Below are 23662 nucleotides of genomic sequence, written 5' to 3'. Positions count from 1 at the left end.
GGATCTTTTGTTTGAGACCAAGAGTCAGTTCAGCTGGACACGGAAGAAAGATTTTGGCCTTGGAGCGGACCAGCATTCCCTTTAGTTAGCACTGGCATTTTGATAACTCCCCCTGTATTTATGGCATGTGAAGTTCTAATTGAACTTTAAACATTTGTTTAGATTAAAGCTGGCACGTGTGGTACATATTTGTACTTTTTAAATCTTAAAAACTCAGGAAAAAAGTGTTGTTTTGCTGGTAATGCTGGAGGGGGGTAATGTTTTCTTTCAAATTGCAAGAGTATCATTAAGTAGATTATATGGCTGTAGAACTCCAACTGTGCCAGTTGGAAGAAATTGGAAAGCAATTACTGTCTAATGTTGTTTAATTGCTTTGTGCAAACTTAGAAGTTTTAAAATTCTTCACTGGAAGTTCTGAAGTTCATACAAACTGCCCCCACCCTTCCTTTTTTAAAGGAGTTGTACTGTGTAGTTAAATGCTGCTTTCAAAACCGCCTCTGTATGGAGTGTCAAATGACTTCAAAATTTCAAGCTGTCTTGTGATTCAGTTTCCTTTTGGAAGGAGAACACTGCTTGTAAAACATTTAAATATAGCTTACATCTGAGAAATTCTGCATCTTTGTAACATCTCTATTTTGTACTTTTCAAGTTTCTCAGGCCTCAATGTCATTAATTCAACAGGGCGATGCATTGGGTTGCTGTTGCTCTATTGATGAGAAGTCGTTGGGATGAGGGTGTAATGAGGTGAAGTCTCCTCTAATGAGATTGCTCCAAAGTTTGCATTAGTAGTTTTCCTTCAAGCCTCTTTATTACCAAAGCTCAGATACCGTGACACGATCTTGAGATGATGAAAAGGCAATATTTCATGCTTCCCAAAGTGTTACGGTACCTTCACCTCTGTGAGTATCTCACATATTAGAATGCACACTGATGCAGACCACTGGAATCGTTTGAAGTCGGGAATCTCTTTTCTGTTAAAGCACAGCTTGCAGGTCTTGATTTGAATGTTCAGAAGTGATGCAATGCTACATCTTTGCTAAGGAAAAAAACAATGTCCTCTGTAAATAAAACAACGTAAAATGAGGGTGAAGGCAAAGAGTGCATTGTCACTACTTGGCACAGCTGAGTAAATAGTAGATCCCCCCATAGTGTTTAATTTTGCCTTTTAACATATGGTAAAACAACTAACAGGGTTAGCTGGGAAACTAATTCTCAAGGCCAGTTCTCATCAGTCTGCTTTGATAAACTGTACACGTTGCTCTGTTTTAGCTGTTGACTCCCTGCTCCTTGCAGGGGAGTTGGAAGGGACTTCAAAGGTCATTGAGCCCAACTCAAACCATTCTATGATAAGTTCTATTCTGCTCCCAAGTATTCCATTTCCTTGTGTTGAGCTTATCTGTAACTGTGAAAAGTGCACGCTAAAACATTTTAAATCTGTAACAACTTTGCTTATACCATGCAAAGTAGGCATAAACCTTCTCAGCTTCACCTTTCAGAAATGCTAAGGTGTGTGTGGAAAAAGGCATCCCAAAGGCATTTCTGGGCAGTTACAAGAACGATTACAAAATTCATTTAAAAGGAAACTCATGGCAACCATTTGCTTTCTTTTTAGTTTTTAAATGAAAAACTTTAATGCAGTCATTGTAGTAAATAGCAGTAGTGATCACCTGTTAAGGCGATGTTAGCGGTCATCATGTTAAGGCCATGGTTATGGCTAGCAGACCATAGTAGAGCTGCCACACTCTGGCTCTTCCTGTGTCAACAGCAGTGACAACCTCTGCTCTTAATAATTGGAGTGCTTGAAAAGATGAGATGCACAGTAGAATTATTTGATAGTTGTTGTTCCATTGTAGTCCGGGAGGAATTTGAGAAGATGTAAGAGGAGAGCATCTGTTGAGTTGAATTTATGAGTTCATATTTCTTCTGCTGTTAACAGCTTCTGTTCATCTCTGCAGGATTTTTGGGTTCCCCTGAAAGAAGGGGATCTTTAGCACCTCTGTGCAGAACAGGAGGCTGAGGGATTTTCTCCAGGCCTTCCCCTTAGTCATTTAGTATTAGAAGCAGTGCGTACCTTAAAGGACCACACCTATAGATGTGATCAGCACGGGCTGTTTGCTTTTTCCCCTCGGCATTGGGATGTGCAGGTCTCCTGGGGATGTGAAGGCAACCGCAGAGGTGTGCTTGTAGGGAAGGATTCTCAGTGAAGAAAGGAGGAAGAGGTGTGTTCCCTCGGCTTCATACACAGTTGTGGATGAACTGCAGTGCCCCACATGGCTGCAAATTGTCCTGAGTTCCCAGGTATGAAGAACAGGAGGGTGAGGGGTCACTGCTGATCCCATCGAGGGCCATAGTAGCTCAGAGACCAATGTGAAGTCACTTCTGTCTGCAGCACAGCAACACTCAGGCAGACACGAGTGTAGATCTATGAGATAAAGGACACCTTGTAAACAAGGCATGTTTCCTTAATTCAGTCTGCACATCTGCTCACTGTCACAGAGCCTTGGCTGACACAGGACACCCCAGTGCCATTTGCCAACTCTGAAGGATCTTGGAGGGGCTTCTGCTTACTTTTGGGGGTGTAACTGTAGTGGCACTCGGTGCTCTTCAAGTATTGCTAAGTCTAATGGTCAGCCTTAGTTCTTTTAACAAAGTTTTGGGGACCATCAGTTTTACCTTAATTCCCTAACGGAATATTTGCAAGCCAGCCAGAAGATGTTTCTCCCTCTCTGGTTATAATTAAATATTGTGCAACTGGTTGCCCAATGCTGTGTTGAAACAAAATCCTTTGAACAGGAAAGTTTGTATTTTAGGATGAGTCCTAAATGACTGTATGTCATCGCCTAAGTAAATTGTGACTGTTCTCCCTTCCTCCAGGATTAACTGTCTGTAGGGCATTCTCTTTTCTTTTACTGTGATGTGGACTGTGGAGGACTGCAGCATCTGAAATCATTGTCAGGGGGCTGAGTCAGTTCTGCTTGTGGAAGAGGCCTGCAGGAGACGATGGCTGCAGCAGAGTGCTCAGATCTACATGATTTTGTCAGACAGGGCATCTCTTTGAGCTTCTCAGGAAAGCTGCACTTCCTCTCATGGCTTGGTGGGAGCCGACGTTAGCTCAGGTGTTAACCTCATCGCCTCTTACTGCATCTCCTAAATCCAGCTGCGCATCTGTTTTGTTCTGAAAATGTTTTTCTTTGCATCGTGTATTAAGATTTGTGGGCATACAAATGCATGAAGTCCTTCAGGATGAGGTGAGCTGCCAGCACTTCCTGCCAATGAACCACCTGTGGAAGTTTAAACTTTGTGTGTAAGGTAGCATCTGTTCAGGGAAAATTTAGAGTTGCACTGAAGTTAACAATAATGATGAATTTAAATTTTCCTTTGGAGCTTCATAAGCGTGTCTTCAGTGCAGTATTGGTGAGCTTAAGCTTCTTTTTTTTTCCTCAGAAGCTTATAAAAAGATATGTAACACACCATCTCTTGCTTGTTATCCCATTTGGAATTAGGCTGTTCTGAAAATATGCTAATTATGATAACAGATCTCAAGTTTGATCTTAAGAGTTGCCAGTATCTCAATTTTGTTATCTTCAATATGAGAGCTCTTCTTGCACCACAGATTTAGATCCTCTAATTGCATATTGACATATGGAAAGTAGATTTGTAAGTACTTTCTGCTATCCTCAGATGATATGAATAAAAAACTCTACCTTCTGCCCATACAGACATAACTTAAAATATTTACTGAGCACTTACACCTAAAAGGCTCACGCGGTGGAACTGGCCACTTTGTACCGCCTCACAGAGCAGCAGCGTGGCATGTTGAGGAATGGAGCACTGTTGCTTTTTGCTGGGCAGGCAGTACGCTGGCTCTGTTTGCTGCTAGCTCTCTGGGTGCTGGATGCATTTCTGTTCATTCTCCCTTGAAAGCATCAGAACCTTTTTTTTTTTTGTGTGTGTGACTTTGATCATCTCTTCCCCCCCCTCTTTCTCAGCCTCTTGGCAGCAGTCTGACCACGTTCCACTTCCCCTTTCTTTTACTTACGCATCCACGAGCCTTTAGCGAAGGATTCCCAGCCCCGCCTCCTTGCTGGGAGCGCTTCCTTCAGCCGCGTCCACAGCTTTGCTGGAGCAGCAGCAGCACAAACCATCTGATTCCTGACAGCAGCACAGCTGTCCGCACCGTTCCACAGCGGAGCTGTGAATCTCCCAGCTCTGCTGTTCGCTCTGCCTGCAGAAAGCTGTGATCCAGGCAGCCTCCAGAAACGTCTGCCTTACCCCTGCATGCCTTTGGAAGGTACTGCGGCTTAAAAGTTAAGAGTTTTTCAAAATTACTCTTTCATATTCTTTTCTAAGCCTTAACACTCCTGCATATTTGCTACGACTTCACTTGAAGGAGCTCTGTTACTTCAGTCGTAATTATCCTCAAGTCTGTTAGTGAGTAGCGACAGTCTGTCCTAACAGGATGTGTGAATAATTATTTATTCTGCCGTGGATAATCTTGTGTTTGTAACTGGTGTAATTTATAGGCCATTGTGCTGCCTGCTTAAATCCCTTAAGTCCCCTCACAAGCCTCTCCAGTCTCAGCTAGCCCAGAGAGCTTTGCTTACCTTCTTACAAACTGCCTGCGAGGTCAGGTCAGGTTTTGCTGCTGGTCTGATAGGTTACACTCACTGACATACAAATACCAGTTATGGCTTGCTGTGCCACCCTGACAACCAGCTTGTAAACGAGACATACCTACTTTTCAACTGTAAGCACGCATTTTTCCCCCCATTCTCATGCTACATTTAGCATTGTTTTTCTTTACATCATTTTACCTTTGGGTACCCTTTTCTGAAGATTTCTGGAAAGTGGCAGATGTTTGCCATTAGCTTGGGTGGATCCATGTGAGATGTGTGACTGAAGAGTCCCCACCAGTGCTATGGCAGGCTGTTCATTTGAGTACCAGGAATGGGACCTCTTTTATGTGCCTGCTGAGCTGCATGTCCCCAGGAGTATGTGTGCCCTGGAGAAGGTGCAGTGCTGCCTACATGGTGTAAGTGGAAGTGTGGAGCCTCATCTGGGACTAAGAACTCATGATACACTGCTGTCTTCATTAGACTCTGGCATTACCAGGACTGTAATAGCAGTTCATGTACTCATATTTGCTTTCTTCTTCTTTATTTTCCTAGCGTTGTTGTATGGTGAGGGCAAAGGACCTGGCTTAGATTGTGCTAAATCAAGTCAGAGGGGTTTTCCTGGATTCTCAGTGTCTTCTGTGCTGAGTTGGAACGTTTTTACTTCATTCTGCTGTTGCAGCTCATACCTCACCTGGCTGAAAGGCACGGGGCACTCTGTATTCTCCTTCCAAAACTCAGTAAATATTATGCACGAGCTTAGCTTTAAGATTTCCTCTTCTTCTCACGTTACCTCTCTCCATCCGCCTAGCCAGCACAGACCAAAACCCAAATCTGCAGATTGCAGAGGCGCTTACATCTATTTAAATGGGATCCAGTCAAAACGAGGCCTCCAGCCAAGTGCCTGATTCCCTGAGGCATCTTTTTGGGGTCTTCGGGGCGTAAATATGAAGAAAACAGAATTGCTCATTTAAGCATAAAAATGTGTTAAATGGCCTCCCTTGAAACCAATGCAAACTGCATTAGTTGCAGAAGTTCACATTTTAAGTTTGTGGATATGTTTATTATAGAAATATTTTTCAGTAGATTCCATATGATGTGACACAAGGAGGGCTGTCAGAGCTGTCATTTCAGTGCTGCTGCTATGTTATGCATGCTAAAACGTAATTGCAAATGGTACAGGGAGAGCTTAATGGTCACAGCTCTGTAAATAGACATCTCCTCTAGTAAAGCTTCAAGGTGTTGTTTTTATATGTGAAATGAGGACTCTTGGATTCGTGCATACCATGCTCTGAGTGCAGTCATGGCTGGGACTATTCCCATTCTGTTGTTTCCATGTTTCACAAACCTTTTGGTGTACAGCACAAGCACACCGTTCATGTGTAGTACATGTGCATCGTGTACAGAAGGCTTTCCCTTTATTGTGTTGGCAATGCTGAGATCTTATAATGAGGGTGATTGTTGATTATGTTTATTCTACCCTACTCTGTTCTCTCCACCCTACCCTGTTTTCTACCACTGTTTACCTCACGTGTGCCTCAAGATACGGTGCTCGCCCCTGCCCTCCCCTTATAGGTGGGATGTACAGATGGTCACACACTGAGAAGTTCTGAGTAGAAGGGTTATATTAATCATTAGGATATTTCCTGGTGGGTTTTGTTTGCCTGTTGGAATCGTGCACTTCTGTGAGTGCAGCTACGTAAGTAGCTGGAAAGAGACTTCCATAACGTTGGGTTCTGGCAGAGCTCAGGAGCTGCTATTGTTTTGCTTTGATATGAGGGGTTAAACTGGCACAGAAGTTGATTTTGGATGAAACAGCTTCTGCTGTTTTCCCCCTCCCAAATAATCATCTTCCCTCCCACAGCGAACAACTCTGCGCCTTTTGTTACTGTGGTGAACGAAGCTCATTAGGACAAGGAGACTTAAAACAATTCAGCCCAACTCCTGGGTACGTCATCCCATGGAAGAACCAGCCTTTAACCAAGAGCGACGCCCGCGACAGCGCCGATGGAGCTTGCGAGAGGACTCCAAAGCAAAACTCAGTGCCGCGCAAACAGAGAGGACAGAAAAAGTAAGTGTGTTTCACCGTATGTATCTACGGCCTCATGGGTTTGGTTCGTACGCAGCTTTGGAAGGGACCTCTGAGATCATCCCATAGGCAGGGCTGCCAAGCACCACATCACATCAGCCGCTTCATCAGGCTGCCCTGGGCCCGTCCAGCCCGGCTTTCACATCCCATCCCTGGAGGTGTTCCACAGCTCTCTGGGCAGCCTCCTGCAGCACCTCACTGCTCTCTGGGACGAATTTCCCCCTGACTTTCTACTCTTTTAGTTCAAAACCGTTCCCCCAGATGGTTCAGTAGCTTTGGGTCGTTGTTTTTAAGCCTGCAAGCAGCACGGAAATGGTTGCCTCGCTTCTAAAGGTTGGTTTCTGCTCTTACATGGGAATCTTAAATAGAAGACTATAGGAAAATATTTACTATGAACACACAGATCTGAGATTGAAGTAAATGAAGGCAGTGTGCAAAAGGATAGGAGCAGGGGTGCTTCTGAAGCTGCCTGTGTTCCATACCACGGGTGACAGCTGGCTATCTCGTAGCGAGGACAGCCCACGGGCTCCGAGTCCCCGTGCCGGGTGCATCACCTGCACGGCACCGCGGAGCTGCCTGGTGCTCGGGGGCACCTCCTGTGCTCCTCTTTGCCCCCGCTGCTTCTGCCCCGACACTGAGAGCAGCCCGGGCTCTGTCCGCTCTGCGCAGACACTGACGAGGCTCCGGCCGCGCAGCCCCAGCACTCTCAGCTTCTCCTCACGAGAGAGCTCCTGCAGCGCCTGAATTACCGAATCCAGTAATTCTGAAAAAAAGAAAAGCGGGAAGGAGGAGCGCGCAGAGCCCCAGGGCTTTCACTCCACGGCTTCCCTCAGGGGCCGCCCTCGCCGCGGTGCCGCCCGCTGCAGCGCGGGGCCGGGGCCGGGGCAGAGCGGGGCCGGGGCCGCGTTGGAGGCCGGGGATTGGCTGCGGGCGCGGGGCCGCCGCCAGCCCGCGGGGCCCGGCTGAGGGACGGCAGCGCCCGCCTTAAGGTGGAACTGCCGCGGGGCGCGGGGCCGAGCCGAACTGCGCGTCGCCTCGCGGCTCTTAGCGCAGGAGTTCGGTCTGAGTCTGTTACGGTCCTCTGAAACGACCCTCCCGAAGCACTGATCGCACGTTTCGGCGCTGTTCATGTTCAGCTGGGACTGGAGGTGGCTCGGTGTGACTTTGTGCTTGCTGGTGTCTGTTAAGGTTGCAGCGTGCTGCCAAATAATTATGTCAACAGTGTAAAAATGGGCGTTGTGTTATGCCAGCGGGGAGAAAGTGGTGTTCTGCAGGCCCAGCAGCCCCCCCACACCCCTCACTCCTTATGCATTTCAAGTAGTGGCCTGAAAAGAGACTAAGCATGGAGTTCAGGCTGGGCCAGAGTATGTTGCTGTTCAGGATGGAACTGCAGAGTAAATGAGGATGTTCAGTGAAGGGATGGGATCTTGTCAGAAACCCTCCATACTATTAAGAACAGCACATCCCTTGGGGTCAAACTTTTTGCTGACGTGCTCAGCCTCTGTGCTCCAAAGCACAGCCTATAGTTGGTGCTCCTCAGTGCTGATAGTGCTGGAGTTGGCGGGAGGGGGGGATTCTGTCATGGCGTGAGTCATAAGGATGTCATTTAATCATTAAAAACATTGAAAAACTCTCTTTGGTAGTGCAGGAGGGAGGGGAGGCTACTCTTCTCTTTTTCCACAAGTTCCCTTCCCTTCCCTTCCCTTCCCTTCCCTTCCCTTCCCTTCCCTTCCCTTCCCTTCCCTTCCCTTCCCTTCCCTTCCCTTCCCTTCCCTTCCCTTCCCTTCCCTTCCCTTCCCTTCCCTTCCCTTCCCTTCCCTTCCCTTCCCTTCCCTTCCCTTCCCTTCCCTTCCCTCTTACACACCAATCAGGAAGGCACTGTTGCTGCAGGGTAACAGCCTGTTGTTTTCAGGAACTCCTAGCATAGCGGCACTGGGTCACTTCTCAGTGTCCTTTTCAGTGACTGTACCCAGGAGGAGAGCAGTCAGGACTGAAGGTATTTTTATGCTGTCTCAACTCTATAAACTCCGAATCAGCAGCAAATGCTCAAGTCTGAGTTACTAATGGGGCAGAAAAGTGAAGTTCAAAAAACACAACATCTTTACTAACAATCACAGAGGCATTAGATGAAGTCAGAACTTAGTAAATAAGCCCAGTGTAGATCTTTAGATGCCCAAGATAATTTTTTGTCTGTAAAAAAGGAAGGAGGGGAGGAATCATCACTTCCTTTTGTTAGCGAGACTCATTTGAGTTGTGTTAATTGCTTTCCATTGAGATTAGAATTTGGGAACAAGTTAGTAAGGTTTTGAGCTAGCTCCTTCCACATCAGCACAGTACAGTAATCTGCATGTAGTAGTCACTACATTTCTGAATTCCCTCGCATTCATTCCTCTATCCTTCCCCCATTTTGTTCAGACTGTCTTGGTTGCATTGGATAAGTGTGTTTATTTCCAGCAGCATTTTCACTTTTTTTTTCTTTGCTTTGCTCACCTCCCTGCACGGTTGCTGTGATGTACCCAGGCTGTGGCAGTGTGCAAAGGTGCTGTCAATGCTCTGCCAAGGACCAGCTGTTGGGATTGCTAAGAGAGGGCCATGTGAGAGCTGCTGCTGCTCCTTTCCACCTTCACCACTTTCTTTTTTTCCTTTTACATTTCTTCTTCCCCAGGGTAGCACAGGCTGTTACATAATTCTCCATCCCTGAGGTTGGGCAAGTCTTAATATTAAACAGGACTGCATTTTTTGCACCCTGAACAATGGGAGGAGAACGACCTCCAGGAAGGGGAAAGTCGTCAAATACTTTCTTTGGCTATTGAAAAGTAGCTGTAACCGAAGACTTGGTTAACCCTCAAAATGTTGGGTTACGTATGAGGAAGTCAGATGTTTGGTGATGTTGATTATATTTCATTATGCTTGAAAATAAAATAATTTTTGCTGAATTTTGGATCACTTACAAGTACCTGGCTAATTGAACTAAGATCACTCTGGTCACTTCTAAGTTCTTTTTTCCTCTTCTGCTCCCTGATACAGATCTCGATTGAGTACATCATGTACGAGTGTCAGCACCCAAACTGCTTCTGACGATCAGGTTGTCAAATTCTGGGATGAACTCAGTTTAGTTGGCTTACCAGATGACATTGATGTTCAAGCCTTATTTGAGCCAACAGGTAAGATACATTTCTCACCTTGTTTCTTATCCATCAGTGTGGGTACAGTAGCTATGTTGACAATGAATGAAGTTTTTCAGCTTTTTCAGCTGATTTTTTTGTGCTCTAGCGTTTGTCAGGTATTTAATTTTGCTTTCCTGACTTTTGCCAGTGTTACGTGGTGTTTCTGTGCAGTTCATGTACCAGACAGACAGTCCTAGCAATGGGACTTGGTTGGTCAGGTTGATTGTCAGACTTGATGATCTTGAAGGTCTTTTCAGTTGTTCAAGTAGTAATGTCTTCAGCATCCTGATTGTATTTTGGGGAGGAAAAAAAGAAGTGAGACACAGCTTAATATAATTCTTAAAGTCGGAATTCTATAGCTTAACCCCCACAATAGCAGCATGAGGTTAGGTAATCTAAAGTAAAGGAAGGAAAGATTTAAATGAGGAGATATTGGAAGAACAACAGATGTAGAGCACACTCACGTTTCCATTATCTGCAGATTTTCTGTCAAAAAAAACTATGCTTTGTCATCTGTTCTTTCATTTTAATGGAGCTTCTCTTTTTAGTCAGTTATGAATTACTTTTTTGGAAAGCATTTATGTCCTCATGCTTTGATGCCAGGAGTCCATTCACATATTTTACCTCAAAAATGCAAATATGTTTCTTCTTAACCCAGTGCAAGTAATACAAATGTCATTCTTTCATGAGTGTGGAAACTGATTTTGAAGTCTAATTAGAAAAAAATAAGGTTTTGTTTTAAACAGTTATACTGTAGTGTGTGGGGTGGGGAGGGTGATCAATCTAAATTGTTTTAAGTTGTCCTTATTATTTGTACATGAATCTTCCCAGGCCCTTACAGAACTTCTTGGGGAGTTTGTTTTGTTTTGTTTTTGTGGCTGAAGGATTAAGCTGGCCAACAGCAATACCTAATTTCAGCAGCCAATGGAAAGCATTGCTTCAAACATAGTAAAAAGCTGTCTCAGTGTTCCTTCAAAAGTGTTCTTTATTTGCAGCTGTTTTTCTCAGGACTGGATTAGAAACGTCTTTTAAAGTATACCCATTGAATGCTGCACGTTCTCCTTGTGCAGATACTGAGTATCAATAAAACATTTGTGCTTATATCTGTTTAATGCATTTGTTGCACCAGCACAGTTCTCTGTGCTGTGGTGCGTTTTGGACTTTAAAAAGTTTAATGTAGAATTCTGAAGCATCATTTGAGCATTTTGCATAAACGTACAGATCTGCATGCAGTCATTGGGAAATGTAAGTTAATAGTATATATGTAGATAAATGTTATCTGCAGTAAAACCCAGGATCTGATATACTGCTGTGTCTCGTGCACAGACATTGTGTATATACCCCATTATGATTCTATGGTCAGGCATCTGAAAACTAGAAACAGATGCACGGGATGTACCGTGATGAAGTGAAAGACTCATTATGTGTCAAAAGGTTGCAGTATGTTTAGTATCTGATAGTAACTGTGGAATATTTAATGTATGGTAATAAGGGCACTAAATAGTGCAACAAGAGCAGGAGAAGAGACTATTTGTCAGGCAAGTGTGTACTATTAGAACTAAGTTTTGTGCTAACAGGAAATGCTTTATAGAGTTGTAAAACTGAAGCTGCTCTCTCCCAATGCATTAGGTCATTGCTGGGCTCATCAACGCTGTGCAGAGTGGTCATTGGGAGTCTGCCAGACTGAAGAGCAGCTATCGGTGAACGTGGACAAAGCTGTTGTCTCAGGGAGCACAGAAGTGAGTAAAATGATGAGAGTGCTTGAAGCAGTAAGGAAATAGGTGGTGGGGTGGGGCTGAAAAACAAGCAGGAAGCAAATGCCACACAAGGTATTGCCAACAATATGCACATACAGATCTCTGAGCTTATGTTCATAGTAGCACTGTTTGTACCAGTCTTCATGATAAAACCTACTCTTTCTATTTATTGAAGAGGCTTAATGATAGATTCCATGCAATTCCATTAATTGTGACTGCAAGTCCTCTTCTAGGGTAAGTTGAATGTAGAATGTACACAGCTGATCAGTATACAGACAAAAGAAAAGCTGAGTTCAAATTAGCAAATGCCCTGCCCAGTGGAGGAAAGTTTTTGTTTGCTGGTTTATATTCTGAAACGTTATGACTCAAACATAATACAGAAATGTATAACACAAATGTATAATACAAAATTATAATACAAAAATACAGAAATATAATACAAAAATCAAGAAGGTTGATACAGAAAAACGAGTGTTACCACCAAGCCGGTGTTATTATTGTAAACACTGATAGAAAGATGTTGCTCTGAAAGTAATAGGAGGTATTATTTTTGGAGCAACCCAGGTAGATACTTCAGGTTTCACTTTGAAATGGCAGGGACTTCTGAAAAAGCAGACACCTTTGAGAGGAATGGTCTCCTTTTGGCATTCTGTTGGAGTGATGGGGAGACCTATTTCACATTGTTTTTCCCATTTGTGGCTGTATTTTTCTCAGTCATGTTTAGTGAATTATTTGAATAATTTTATCTTCTGTATTAATCAGTTGTGCTATCAGCAAATCTGCATAATTTTTCTGTCTTCCCAGTGATCATTCTTGGGCTTATTTTTTAATTGCTTCTTAAAGTTCTTGTTGCATTATATTAAAATAACAAAACAATGTGGAAGATGCCAGTAAATGCTCTCCATTGTGTGGAGTAAAAAGCTGCTTTAAATCAGTCTTTCAATATGAGCTGTATAATACAGTTTTCCTTGTGCCATCTGCTTTTACATGCACTCATATTGAATAAATGCTTTACTCTGAATAATATAATTGATTTCTGTGCTTCTGCTTTCAATGTAGAAGACAACTCAGAATGAATGAACCTGGCAGAATTGAGCTCTAAACGAGTTTGAAGATGTTAAAACATTCATGTGTGTGCATGTATAAAAAGAATGGAAAGAACAAGGTTAGGTTCCTATCTATCCATCCATCTATCGTTTTTATATCTCGCTATAGGTTTTGGGTACCCCTCTTTCTTAAGTAGTTATGGTGGTGGTTTGTAGTCATTTTGTATCCTCTCATTACCATCCACGGTCTTTTTCCAAATAATAATCTGGTTTATGACAGACTCCTCATAGTGTTAAAGCTTCTATTTTGCTCTGTTGAATTTCATCCTGATTGCATTATTTCAGTTCTGCTTCTTTCTGTATGGTACTTTGCTCCTCCCTGCTGTCGGTGGTACCTCAGCCTGATGCCATTAGCACACTTTCAGTTGGATGTAGGTGTTTATAATGCAAATATTGAAGTATTTTTGAGGAGTTCCACATCTCTCTGGTGTGATACAATTTCTGTTTCAGTCTTGTCTTTCCATGAGCCATTGTGTAGCTTCTCTACTCATCTTCTCAAATTCTGCAAGTCATTTTTTTAAGTTAGTCTGTTGCAAATGTTTTCAGGACACTGCGTAGAGATGAGAGAGTTTTTGAAGCAAGTGACCTTCTACGTATTTCCTTTTCTATTCAGTCCTTGCTGAATATGTTGAGAAGCTTTTTTCCCTTCAACACAACAGTCAGCCAACAAAGGAAGCTGTTGTTTTGGTCATTCTGTTCTGTCCTTCTTATGAGGTCCCCAGGGGGAGAGCAAGAGTGAGAGCGCAAGGGAGATTGATTGTAGAGCAGCAGCTGGACTGAATGGGTCATCTTCATCCCACTGTCTCCAGGGAAGGTTTTGCTTCTATTTTTTTAAGAAATAAGCTACAAACTCTATAGTTCTCTGTTCCTGAGTGTGGAGCAGCACCGTGGGGGCTGCATAGAGTTGTATGCAACTGCTTTGTTGTGACTGTAGCACTTGGTCGTCATTTTTCACTGTCCCCAGTGCTTCAAAACTTGTCACTCAGCTAAAGAAGGCACAAAGAAGTAGAAGCAGCTCATCAGATTCTGCTGCAAGAGAAAAAAATAGTTTAAGAGAACATCTTTTCTTTGTGCAAGGCTTTTCCAAAGGTATTGAATGAGAGGTATAGCAATTCATTTAGTGTACTTTTTAGCATTTACAGCTGCTTGCATTTTGCATTTGCTAACATTTTGGGCTTCTTTCTAGTGTGATGTTACTGCATTTTAAGAGCAAAGTATCTGCTTGAATGTTCTGAGCACTGTTGGCAGCGCAGATGCAAGTATGAGCTCAGGGCTTTCAGAAGAATAATTTAAATAAAAACAGGCTGTATGTTATTTCCCCTACTTGCCACCAAATTTGCTTTTCATGTTGTTGTTGTTTGGGGATTTCTGTCTTCTTGGAAGTCCCTCTGGCATCCCATGGGTTTCTGATGTGGTTTGTAGCATTGACATCTTTCTTTAGCTTGGAAAGTACTTTTTCTTTTCCTTATCTTCACATAGAGATTAATTTTTGACATGTAGTAACCTTTTTCTTGATAGTGAAGTCTTTGGGTTTACGTAATGCATGTTGTGGAAAGCAGTTTGTTGCTTTTCTTACCTTTGAGGGTGTCTTTCAGTTGTGTGTTACAGTGATGTTTCTCATTTGTTAGGATGTCTATTGTTGGCAAATCTGTTCTAACTGGATATGACAGTGTTTCTTATTACTCTGTTTACCAGTTGAGATGTCCATTTGGCTTCACTGAACTTGTGATTGCATTAATAAAGCTCCTGTGGGGACATACATACTCTGGAATAGGTCAAGGAATTATGTTAATTCATTTTGGGTTCTCCTGTTGGCCTTTGTTTTCCAAAGGCTTTAAAAACAGTACAGCAGAGATTTCAGTGGTCATGTGCATTTCACAAAATGGCCTGCTTCGTGTTGCTTTCTTTCTTCGGTTGGTTCTCTTCATTCACTCATTTTGAAGGCCTGGCAGTTTATTTACTCAGGCATCTGACCAATGTCTTGCATGTCTTTGCATCAAGACATAGGTGGGTTCTTTGTTGTTCCTTCCATGTTGCTGTAGCCCTTATGGATGCTAAGTTGATTGATTTAATCTCATTGCTTACCTTGCTTACCAGCAACTGAAGTGTTTGTTTTCTCAGAACCACTTTTCAAACTAACAAAGCCCTAAGGAAGAGCTGGTGATGCAGGTGGCGAGCATAGCTGTCAGACCTTCATTCAAGATCCTTTGTAAGAGTTCAGATCTTTAGCTCTGGAGCTTGAATAGTGTTTGAGTGAAGAGTCTGAACAGGTAGACATGACAGCTCCTTCCCCCACTGTTCTGATATGCTTTCATGGGGCTCTGGAGTCATTTTGTTTCAAGTTTTGAAAGAAAAGATTGAGAACATAGAGGAGAAAACTTCCTGTGACTTGCTTGATCCAAAACTTAACTTCATTGCTTATAGTTTATAAGTGCTCTTCTCAGTACATTAAAAAGAATATATATTCCATAGTAAAGAAGTTGTCATATTGCCAATGTTATGGAAAGTTGTTTTTTCTTAGAGATATGATACTAAAATGGAGATGTGAAATAAAGCAAAGGAAAATGACTGAACAGAAATCAGAGGATTTGCTAAAAAATACAGACACCAAACAAGAGTAGATGCGGATAAACAGAGTTCTGCTTTTCTTTGTATTTCTGGCTCCAGTGTTATATTTTCTTAATGACTCTGGCTTTTGATGCTTGGATGAATGATACAGGATGAGCTTACTGGCACTGCCGTTTAAAATGGAGGCCCTTAGGGCTTACGTCTGCTCAGCTCTTAGTGAGAGTGGTTTCTGAAGTATTTTCAGGTCTCTTTAAATACCACTTTATAATTTCCTTGTTCATTTTACACATATTGAGTAGGTGGCTGTTGCTTTACAGTCTGCTGAGGAAAAATAAAGTTTACTACTCGTCCACCTTACGTTGTCTAGGCATAACTCTTCTTTATGCTGCAAAGTCCCACATCTCTGCATTATCCCTTAATTGCTGAAAGCTCTCTGCTCCTGTCTTGAGCATCCTGCACTCTAAACTACAACAGTATACACCAAAATTACAGTAAATTGCCTTGAAGGACCCTGGTGGGCCGGGCAGATTTTAGCAATAGGGGTTACATGGCTTGCCTAGGAAGGAAAAGTGATTTGTGGTAATGGTTTAAGGAAGTTGTGCAAATCAGAATGTAATAAGGTAGGTTTTTTGTTTGTTTTATCTTTAAATATGCAAGTAGCCCAATTAAAGGAGTGAATTTAAGGAGGACTCAGTAGATAATGTTTGGATAGCTTCTGTTGACAAGAAAGCAATGTAATGTCAACTTTCCCAGCCAGTTCTCTCTTCTGATAAGATGTAGAGAAGAGTTCGCAAGTCTGGGAGAGCTTACCAAGGATAGCAGAGTCAAAGAAAACAATATTGGTGGAAACTGAGCAGGTTCCTATCTGCTTATAGGCATGAGTAAGGAGTCATCGTAAAATACAGTATTATTCCGTTTGCATTTTGTAAGGTTTCTCTTAACTCAGATTCTGTATAGCTCCTTGCGTATTTATCCACTTGAGAGCTTTCCAGCAACAGCCAAGTGTTTTTTCAGGACTGAGGCTCTCACAACCAGACAGCTGAGAAATTGCTCTCGTCTTCTCCCACCCATCGGTTTTCCTTTTGTTAATCAGGGCAGTATCTCCTCTCTGTACGAGGCAGCTGTTTTCAGCTCCTGCTGAGTTCCTGAAGGCTGTTTGGCACGTTATCACTGCTGAGAACTGGAGGACTTGTTGCTTTGCATCGAGGCGAGCTAATCAATAGCGTCTTACCTTGTTCCAAACTGGAAAACACTCTGCTGTCTTGACATTCTTCTCTCCTGTAAGCCCTTTTCTCATGGTAACACAGTCTTTACTTTTATTTAAAGCAGTTTCCCTTGATTTCTGCTACCAGAGGCAGGAGGTTGTTTGTGGATGCTTCCAACTTGGAGTAATGTAACAAGGCTGATGCATTAAGTTCTCAGTTGATTTTTTTTCTTATAATCCTTTCCATCTACAGTTTTTTTTTAGTTCTTTGCTTAAGACTCAGTTCTAGCATGATTCTTATGAAACTGAAGTGTAAGGAAGAAAAAAAATTGAGAAAGTTGAATCATTTAAAACACACAGGTTTCGATTGGTTTGTTGTTCATTTGTTTGAATTGTGTTTGCCCATAATTGGAATATAACCTCACCCCTTAGCCTCGGGAATTCCTCTAGAAATTTGTAAGCATTTTGCTACCATTGAGGGCAAATCTTGTACTTCAAGGCAAGACATAGTGGCTACAGGTACAACTTTGGTACCTCATGTTTTAATAACGTACATTGTCGTCTGTGACCTAATCTGTTCCAGAACAGTTTGCATTTTGGTCACCTAAAGTCAGATCAGCTGTGTCTTGGAGAACGTGAATCAGGCAGTTCTCACAGCTTGTTAAATGCCACCAGGAATGCTATGCCACTGCACTTATAACTGTATTTTCCAAGCTCCGCAAAGCAGCCATGGCATCTTAAAATGATCATAGTTGTTTTTGTTTTACTATGCGTAATTCTTCTGGAATATACTTGTATACCATAAATGATGCCAGCGTGGCTTTGGCAAATCTATTGAGGTTTAGGAGCTGCTGTGGGAACCAGTATGTGTTCAGTCTTTTGCAGATCCTGCAGCTGAGAACAGATATTTTCCTCTTCAGCAAGATTTTAAAACTTAGTTCTTATTAATACTGCCTCATGAGCAATGATTTCAGTATTCCTCCCTTGGAATTAAAATAAGCTGTGCCGTGACAGGCTGTTGTTTATCGAATGGCACTGTCCTGTAGCAGCTGCTTTGCAAAGCATACATGAAAATAGAGGAGCAGGGTGTGGGGAAGAAGTGAGAACAAGCAGACAAGAAGGAAGAAGGCTGACATTTAGAATTACTAGATCATTGAAAAAATCACCCTCTCCTGTTTTCTTCTATGATCTGGTTCTAGGAATCAAGCAAAAAAGTATAATTTAATATATTTGATACAGAAAGAAAGCCAGCTTTTTGCCTAGCAGTTGTTTTTGTCCCTGCAGTCACTTTTGCCAGATTTTTATTATTGTTCTTAAGTTACCCAGTGGGATTCTGTGCATCCCATTTTTTTCTGATGCAGTGTAACAGAGGAGAAAAGTGTGTCGTTCTCACAGGTGAAGGATTTTGCTTCCTATCAGAACACATTCCTTTTAAATCTACAAACTCTAGGGCTCAGCTTTCAGAAGATAGCTGTCAGTTTCCTCAGTTGTCTTCTAAACCACATTTCCCGGTACAAAATAAACTACATTTTTCTATAACCCTGCCAGTACTATAGAAAATCTAGGAATAGTTGAAGCTGAGTAACATGAATCAAGAACTCTTCTATGCTTTTAATTTGTCTTTGTAATTATTTAAGCATGTTTGGTATGGCTACCCCAGAATGTAATGAGACTCCATGCTTCAGCATCGGTCCTGAGCAATGTATTTAGAAGTTGGAAGGGATTTCTGTGATGTAAAATGGTCCGTCCCAGTGGTGTGGTTACAGAGTGAGAGGCAGCAGAATGGGGAAGAAATGGGGTAATACAAAGTCCGGGCAACTTTGGTGAAAGATGGACTCTGAAATAGATTTTCATTTTCACTTTTCCATTTACAGAGGCAGAAAACTTCATTTATTTTCCTTGTGTTTTTGATGTAATTGTTGCTCACTTGTGAATGTTTTAATAGCTAAGCACTGTACACTCGGTGTATGTTGATGAATGTTTGGAACTTTCAGGCCTGGCTGGGTGGTTGGGTTCATAACAAGCACGTTGATGTCACTTTTCAGTCTTCCTAGTAGTTGCTAGCTTATAGCTTGTTGTCATTATAATTTGGTCCTGTTGGTGAGAAAAAGAGGCACGTGATAATGTGAGACTAATGTAGTTATGGCTAATTTTTATCTAGTCTTTAATGACTCAATTTTGTTGACAAAAGAAGGGAAGGCATTAATTCATGAGCCAAGGTTTGGAGGAGTATTTGATTCCTGCGATGAAGCAGTGGAAAAGATGCGTGTTTAGATTTGGATTTTGGCTGCGTGTTTGGTGGTTGTTTTTTTTTTTTTTTTTTTTTTTTTTTTGGTTTTTCTGTTGATTCTCTTTGTTGTGTGCCTTATGTGAAGTAACAGCTGTGTTTTCATCCCTACCTTTTTGCTTCCAAATATATGGAAAAAAAATAGTGGGTTTATCAATATGGGCAGTGCATGTTATAACTCACTGATGGTAGTGGAAGTGCGTCTCGTTCTTTGGTGCAGACCAGCTACATACTAAAGCTTCACTCCTGCCACCTTTGCAAAGGAAAATGCATTTTAGTTTATCTAATAAACTTTATTTATAATAAGAGAGACCTTTCCATAAACAGTTGCTTTTTTTCAGTGCATTAATGCAATTCCTGTGACTTCATTGTCTGGTTCCCCTTGTGGTTCTCCAGGTTTGAACAAGGCACAGTGTCACTTTGGAGAGGTGGGTCTGTGCAAATCTGTCTCTTCCAGTAATTGCACTTCTGGAACGTAGGAGCCAGCAGGGAGGGAAAGCAGTGTGTTATTCCTCAGTGTGCACGAGCCTCCTGAAGACAGTTTATATGACTTCATCTGAAGGAAGTGTTTTATTTTGCCACCTCACATATTCCTTTGTTCTCCCTGTGGAGTGCTGGTGTTGGTCCTGATGTAGCGCCTGGATAGCAGGGTCAGCCTTACAGTCTTCACTGTGTGAGGTTTTCAAGATGAATCCTTAGAAATATGCACCTCTCTTGAACCCTGGATTTTGAATGTGTGGGTCCTTGTATCAGGGGAGTGAGATGATGACCACACAGAAATTTCCAGGGGGGTTTTGATATTGAACAGAATTAGGTACTGCAGATGCGAGGGGCGGTCTGTGGAACGTAGGAAGCAGGAAAATGGGCTGGGGGCACCGGGAGAGAAGCAGCAGTAGCACAGAAATGAAAGCCAAAAGTCTGGTTGAGAAACATGAAAGGGCTTATGTTCCTGAAGGAATTTCCAGTGCAGGTTTCCTTTATTCAGTAACATTCACTGAAATAATTTACTGAAGGCTCTGAAATAAAATTGTTTAGTGTGAGTTCCAAACTGGTGAAGTGTGTTTCACAAAGGCCTTTTCTTCCTTTTTACATGACTTGAGTAGAAAACACTTCTTCCATAATATACCCAAAGAAAGTCTGCACCTTCTCCTCCTCTTCTCATCTTGGTGCCTTTCTTAAATGTTGCTCCAAGCACCAGGGCGATGACACTGGAGTTTGCGTTGAGGCAGCACTCTTGCTGGGCATTTGATTTCAGGAGTTTCTATCTCTACCAAGTTATTTTGGGGCCTTACGTATCGTGTGTTAAAAAAGGACAGAACCTGATCTCTGAAGAGTAAAGAAAGTCCACTAAAGGCGGATCATCCTCTTCAGTTGAGGTTGGGCTCTTCCTCACAGAGTGCCTCTGTGTGTTGTGTGGAACAACCCATGGTGGTGCTTAACTGTAAGACGTGGAGAAGTGGGTGCTGCTGCTCTCCATTCTGCCTTTCTGCACTCAGTAGCAGTACAGTCCCTTGAAATCTACACAAGAAAAAGAATGACAACAATAATAATTTGCCCTGAAATTTTAGATTTGACACAGGGAAATAATAATAAATGTATTAAATATTTAATCTATTTACCCCATTAATATTTTCAGCAGGTGTGTGTGTGTGTGTGTGTATATATATATATATATACATAAAAGCAGAAAACCTTACACATCTCATAGCAAATATGCCTATCGAAACTTAAATAAGACAATGTAGCAGTACCAACCAATTCCTACCTTTTGTAGATAGTTGAATACAAACCTCATTTTCCTGCCTTACTCCCATCTTCCTTGTGGCTGCTGTTTATTTAAATACTTTATATTCAGTCACTTCCATAATGAATGGGGGATATCTTTTATAGTGTTTGTCTAATTTTGTACTTGTATGATGGTTAAAAAAAAAAAATGTTGATAGATCCTTTGTAGTTAGTGTTGGTTTGTTTCAGTCAAGAGTGTGTCCTCATGATGCTGTGAGTGTTACAGGAATAAAGCATCTCTTCTGCCTTCAGTAGTTTACTCTTTGAAAGACAGCATTGAATGAAAGGAAAAACACCCCGATGGTACAAGTAGGTACATTGCTGAGGTGTAGCAATGCTTTTGGGCACTGTTAGACAACTGAATCTAATCCTGGTTTTGTAGCTATTTCCCTTATAAATAATATATTATTCAATTATATATCTTAATTTTTTTTGTCATGGACATTGGTCACATTGTTTTTTGTAACGAGAACTCTTAAAGTTCAAACTCGGTACTGAAGTTAGAGTTCTAAAGTGTATTTGGTTATTCCAATCAAAAGAGTCTTAGTAATGGCTTTTTTTCCTGCTAATTGTAGATTATTTTGTGCTATGGATCTTCATTTAGGGCTCCCACCTATCCTCAAAAAAATCACATAAGCATATTTTAATTTGAAACTCAGGAGCACACATCCTACTCTGTTGGCTTCACTTTGCTTTTTAAGCAGTAGCTTAAAAACTGCTGCTGAGATTGGTGTCCTCAGCAGCTTGTGAAACCAAAGCATTAGCAAAAAATAGTTTTGAATCCCCTGAAGATTTTGTTATTGACTTCCATTAGTGTAAGTTATGTCCCAGAGTTGCAGATTGAGCGTATACGTTACGGGCATCGGTACAAGGCAGTCCCATTAATGCAGGTGTCCTTGAGTGTTGTTTTTTGTTGTTGTTGTTTCACTTTAATAACACGGAAAAAGTCATGCGTGAGGGACGTGTTATGAATTATGATGTTCCCAAACGTGGACCAACTGCCCTTCATGTGCAAGTCTGCAACGCTTGGTGATAAGTGCAGCCATTGCTTGCAGTGAAGCTCTTTTTTTCCTAATGATCTTAGCTCAGAGATAGCCATCTCTCTAAGTGAACGACTTGGTACTGTTCATTTTCATCTCTGTAATTGTCCATTTCACAGATCTTAGCTGGGAATAAAAAGCAGGCAGGTGATAGTATGTCAGCTGCCACTGATGAACTTGTAGCTGACCCATACATCAGTCACAATTAATATTAATAATCCTATTCAATAGTATTGATTGGAAGAACTGATGAAATTCAAATGAGTGCTTCTCATAAGATGTGTTTTTGCAGTGTGTTTTTACTTCAGTGATGTTCGTGTATTCCCTTTAAGATACCGTGTTTCCCTTCAGCACACTGGGGGAAAAATAGCTGTTGTGAAATAAATGAAGATTTGCTTCCTAGAGCATCTAACATTGGTAAAACAACTACACCTTAAATAGACTGCTGCAACATGGCCTCATTTCATGTACAATGTGGATACATGCATTCAATCTGCAGTCTGGGCAGTTCTTTATTACACATACAGCCTTCTCCGTTTCAATTTTTAATTGGTAAAATATTGTTTTCTTCCATTCAAAAATTCAGTTTCTGTATGAAATTGCCTCCCAGAGAAGTGGGCAGTGGCAGACTCTGCAGAGTAAATAGTGATTCTGGATCTACATACACTGCTGTCAGATATCCACACACGTGCTGCTTTGTTGATTTTCTTCCTTTCAGTGACTGCAGGTTGTTATGGCAATATTAGCTGTTATCTGTATGGTATTTCCAGGGAGCTGTGTTGACAAATCATCAACCTTTAAAAGTGAATGGAGACTTGTAAAGAAAGGAGACAAAAAGACAGTTAAGTTGCAGTCGTTTCTCTGAGCTTTAAAAGGAAAACAGTCATTTTCTACAGTGTAAACGGATTTGCTACATGGAATGGGGAAGAGTTTCAGGTTTTCCAAATGTCATACTAGGTGAGGTCTTTTTTAATATAACTTGAAGTAGATGATGAATTGCTGGGAAGACTGTTAGAGCTGTGCATCCATCACTTCCCAATGCGCCTCAGGCACCTCCTGAATGTTTGCTTTCTGTCAGACTTAAAATACTGTGATGGATCAATCCGCCAGTAAAGGTCGGACCTGGCAGCAGTGCTCACTCATCTGAGAAACCGAAAGGTCAGAGTAGTTAAGGCTCTGGTAAGACCAGAAGCTGAGCATCACCACGTGGTTGGACTCCCACTCTTAATTTCATGCGAGCGTGATGGACTTGCTGCGTGTTCATTTCTTTAGTCTTGTTGTGCACCGATTTGCTGTTCGTCAGCTGTCCCTGAACTTCGTTAATGGAAGTAAATCTGTGGAGTGATGAGCTCTTCGTTGCCGTATGGGTGTTTTCAGTGAGCTGCTCAGCCTAGCACTGGGGGAGTGTTGTTGTAGCTCTGTGCAGAATGAGAGCGGTCGTCTGATGCTGAGATTTCCATGCCATCAAATAAAATTGGTTTTAGAAAACAGTGATTGAATCGGTATGCTTTTAGCCATCTGAACAGTCACTGTGATATTAATGGAACACTCATGCTAAGCAGGCAGTGTCTCTTGAAGAGCATATTTGTAGATGGTGATCATTGCTAAGCCTAGGAACCACACCACAAGAGAATTTCTGCCGTGTTCAGGGGCTGAAGTGTAACTGATGTGAACTGGCAGTGTAGGCTGTGCCCAGCAACAGGGAAAGCAGAACCCCAAATCATGAGGCTTGGGATCTCAGATGGGCTCCCGTTCTTTCTCCAGACCCATGTCTTTTGTTGATCCAAGTTATCTCCCTTCACTGGTTCTGATGTATTATTCATGTCGTTTCAATGTGGTTTTATTTTGATAAAGGAATGGAATTTCCCCCATTTTACAGTAAACGTGAGAAAAAGCTTTTATGGTGTTGTTTTAGTCCTAGTTCAGCTGTAACCAGATAAGAATAAAAACATCAAAAACTCTGTGGCCTGTCACTGGAGATTAAGGGAAAGCATTATGAAGATATAGGACTGTGCTTCATGTAACTATTTGCTACAAATGGAATGG

At 42.0% G+C, this 23662-nt stretch overlaps 1 protein-coding gene across 23 annotated transcripts in view; it reads left to right on the top strand.

Moving 5' to 3' along the window:
* KMT2C (lysine methyltransferase 2C) overlaps positions 1–23662 on the top strand; it is a 186815-nt gene that overhangs the window by 67858 nt on the left and 95295 nt on the right. For all 23 annotated transcript variants that reach the window (XM_046930816.1, XM_046930760.1, XM_046930794.1 and 20 more), the window contains 3 exons: positions 6478–6684; positions 9730–9866; positions 11499–11608. In XM_046930816.1, coding sequence (XP_046786772.1) covers positions 6478–6684; positions 9730–9866; positions 11499–11608 — 454 coding nt within the window. The remainder of the gene's footprint in view (positions 1–6477; positions 6685–9729; positions 9867–11498; positions 11609–23662) is intronic.

The sequence above is a fragment of the Gallus gallus genome, chromosome 2 (genome assembly GCF_016699485.2).
Source record: "Gallus gallus isolate bGalGal1 chromosome 2, bGalGal1.mat.broiler.GRCg7b, whole genome shotgun sequence".
NCBI lineage: Eukaryota > Metazoa > Chordata > Aves > Galliformes > Phasianidae > Gallus > Gallus gallus.
The sequence above is the reverse complement of the archived record's forward strand: the minus strand, read 5'-3'. Positions and strand labels throughout refer to the sequence as shown.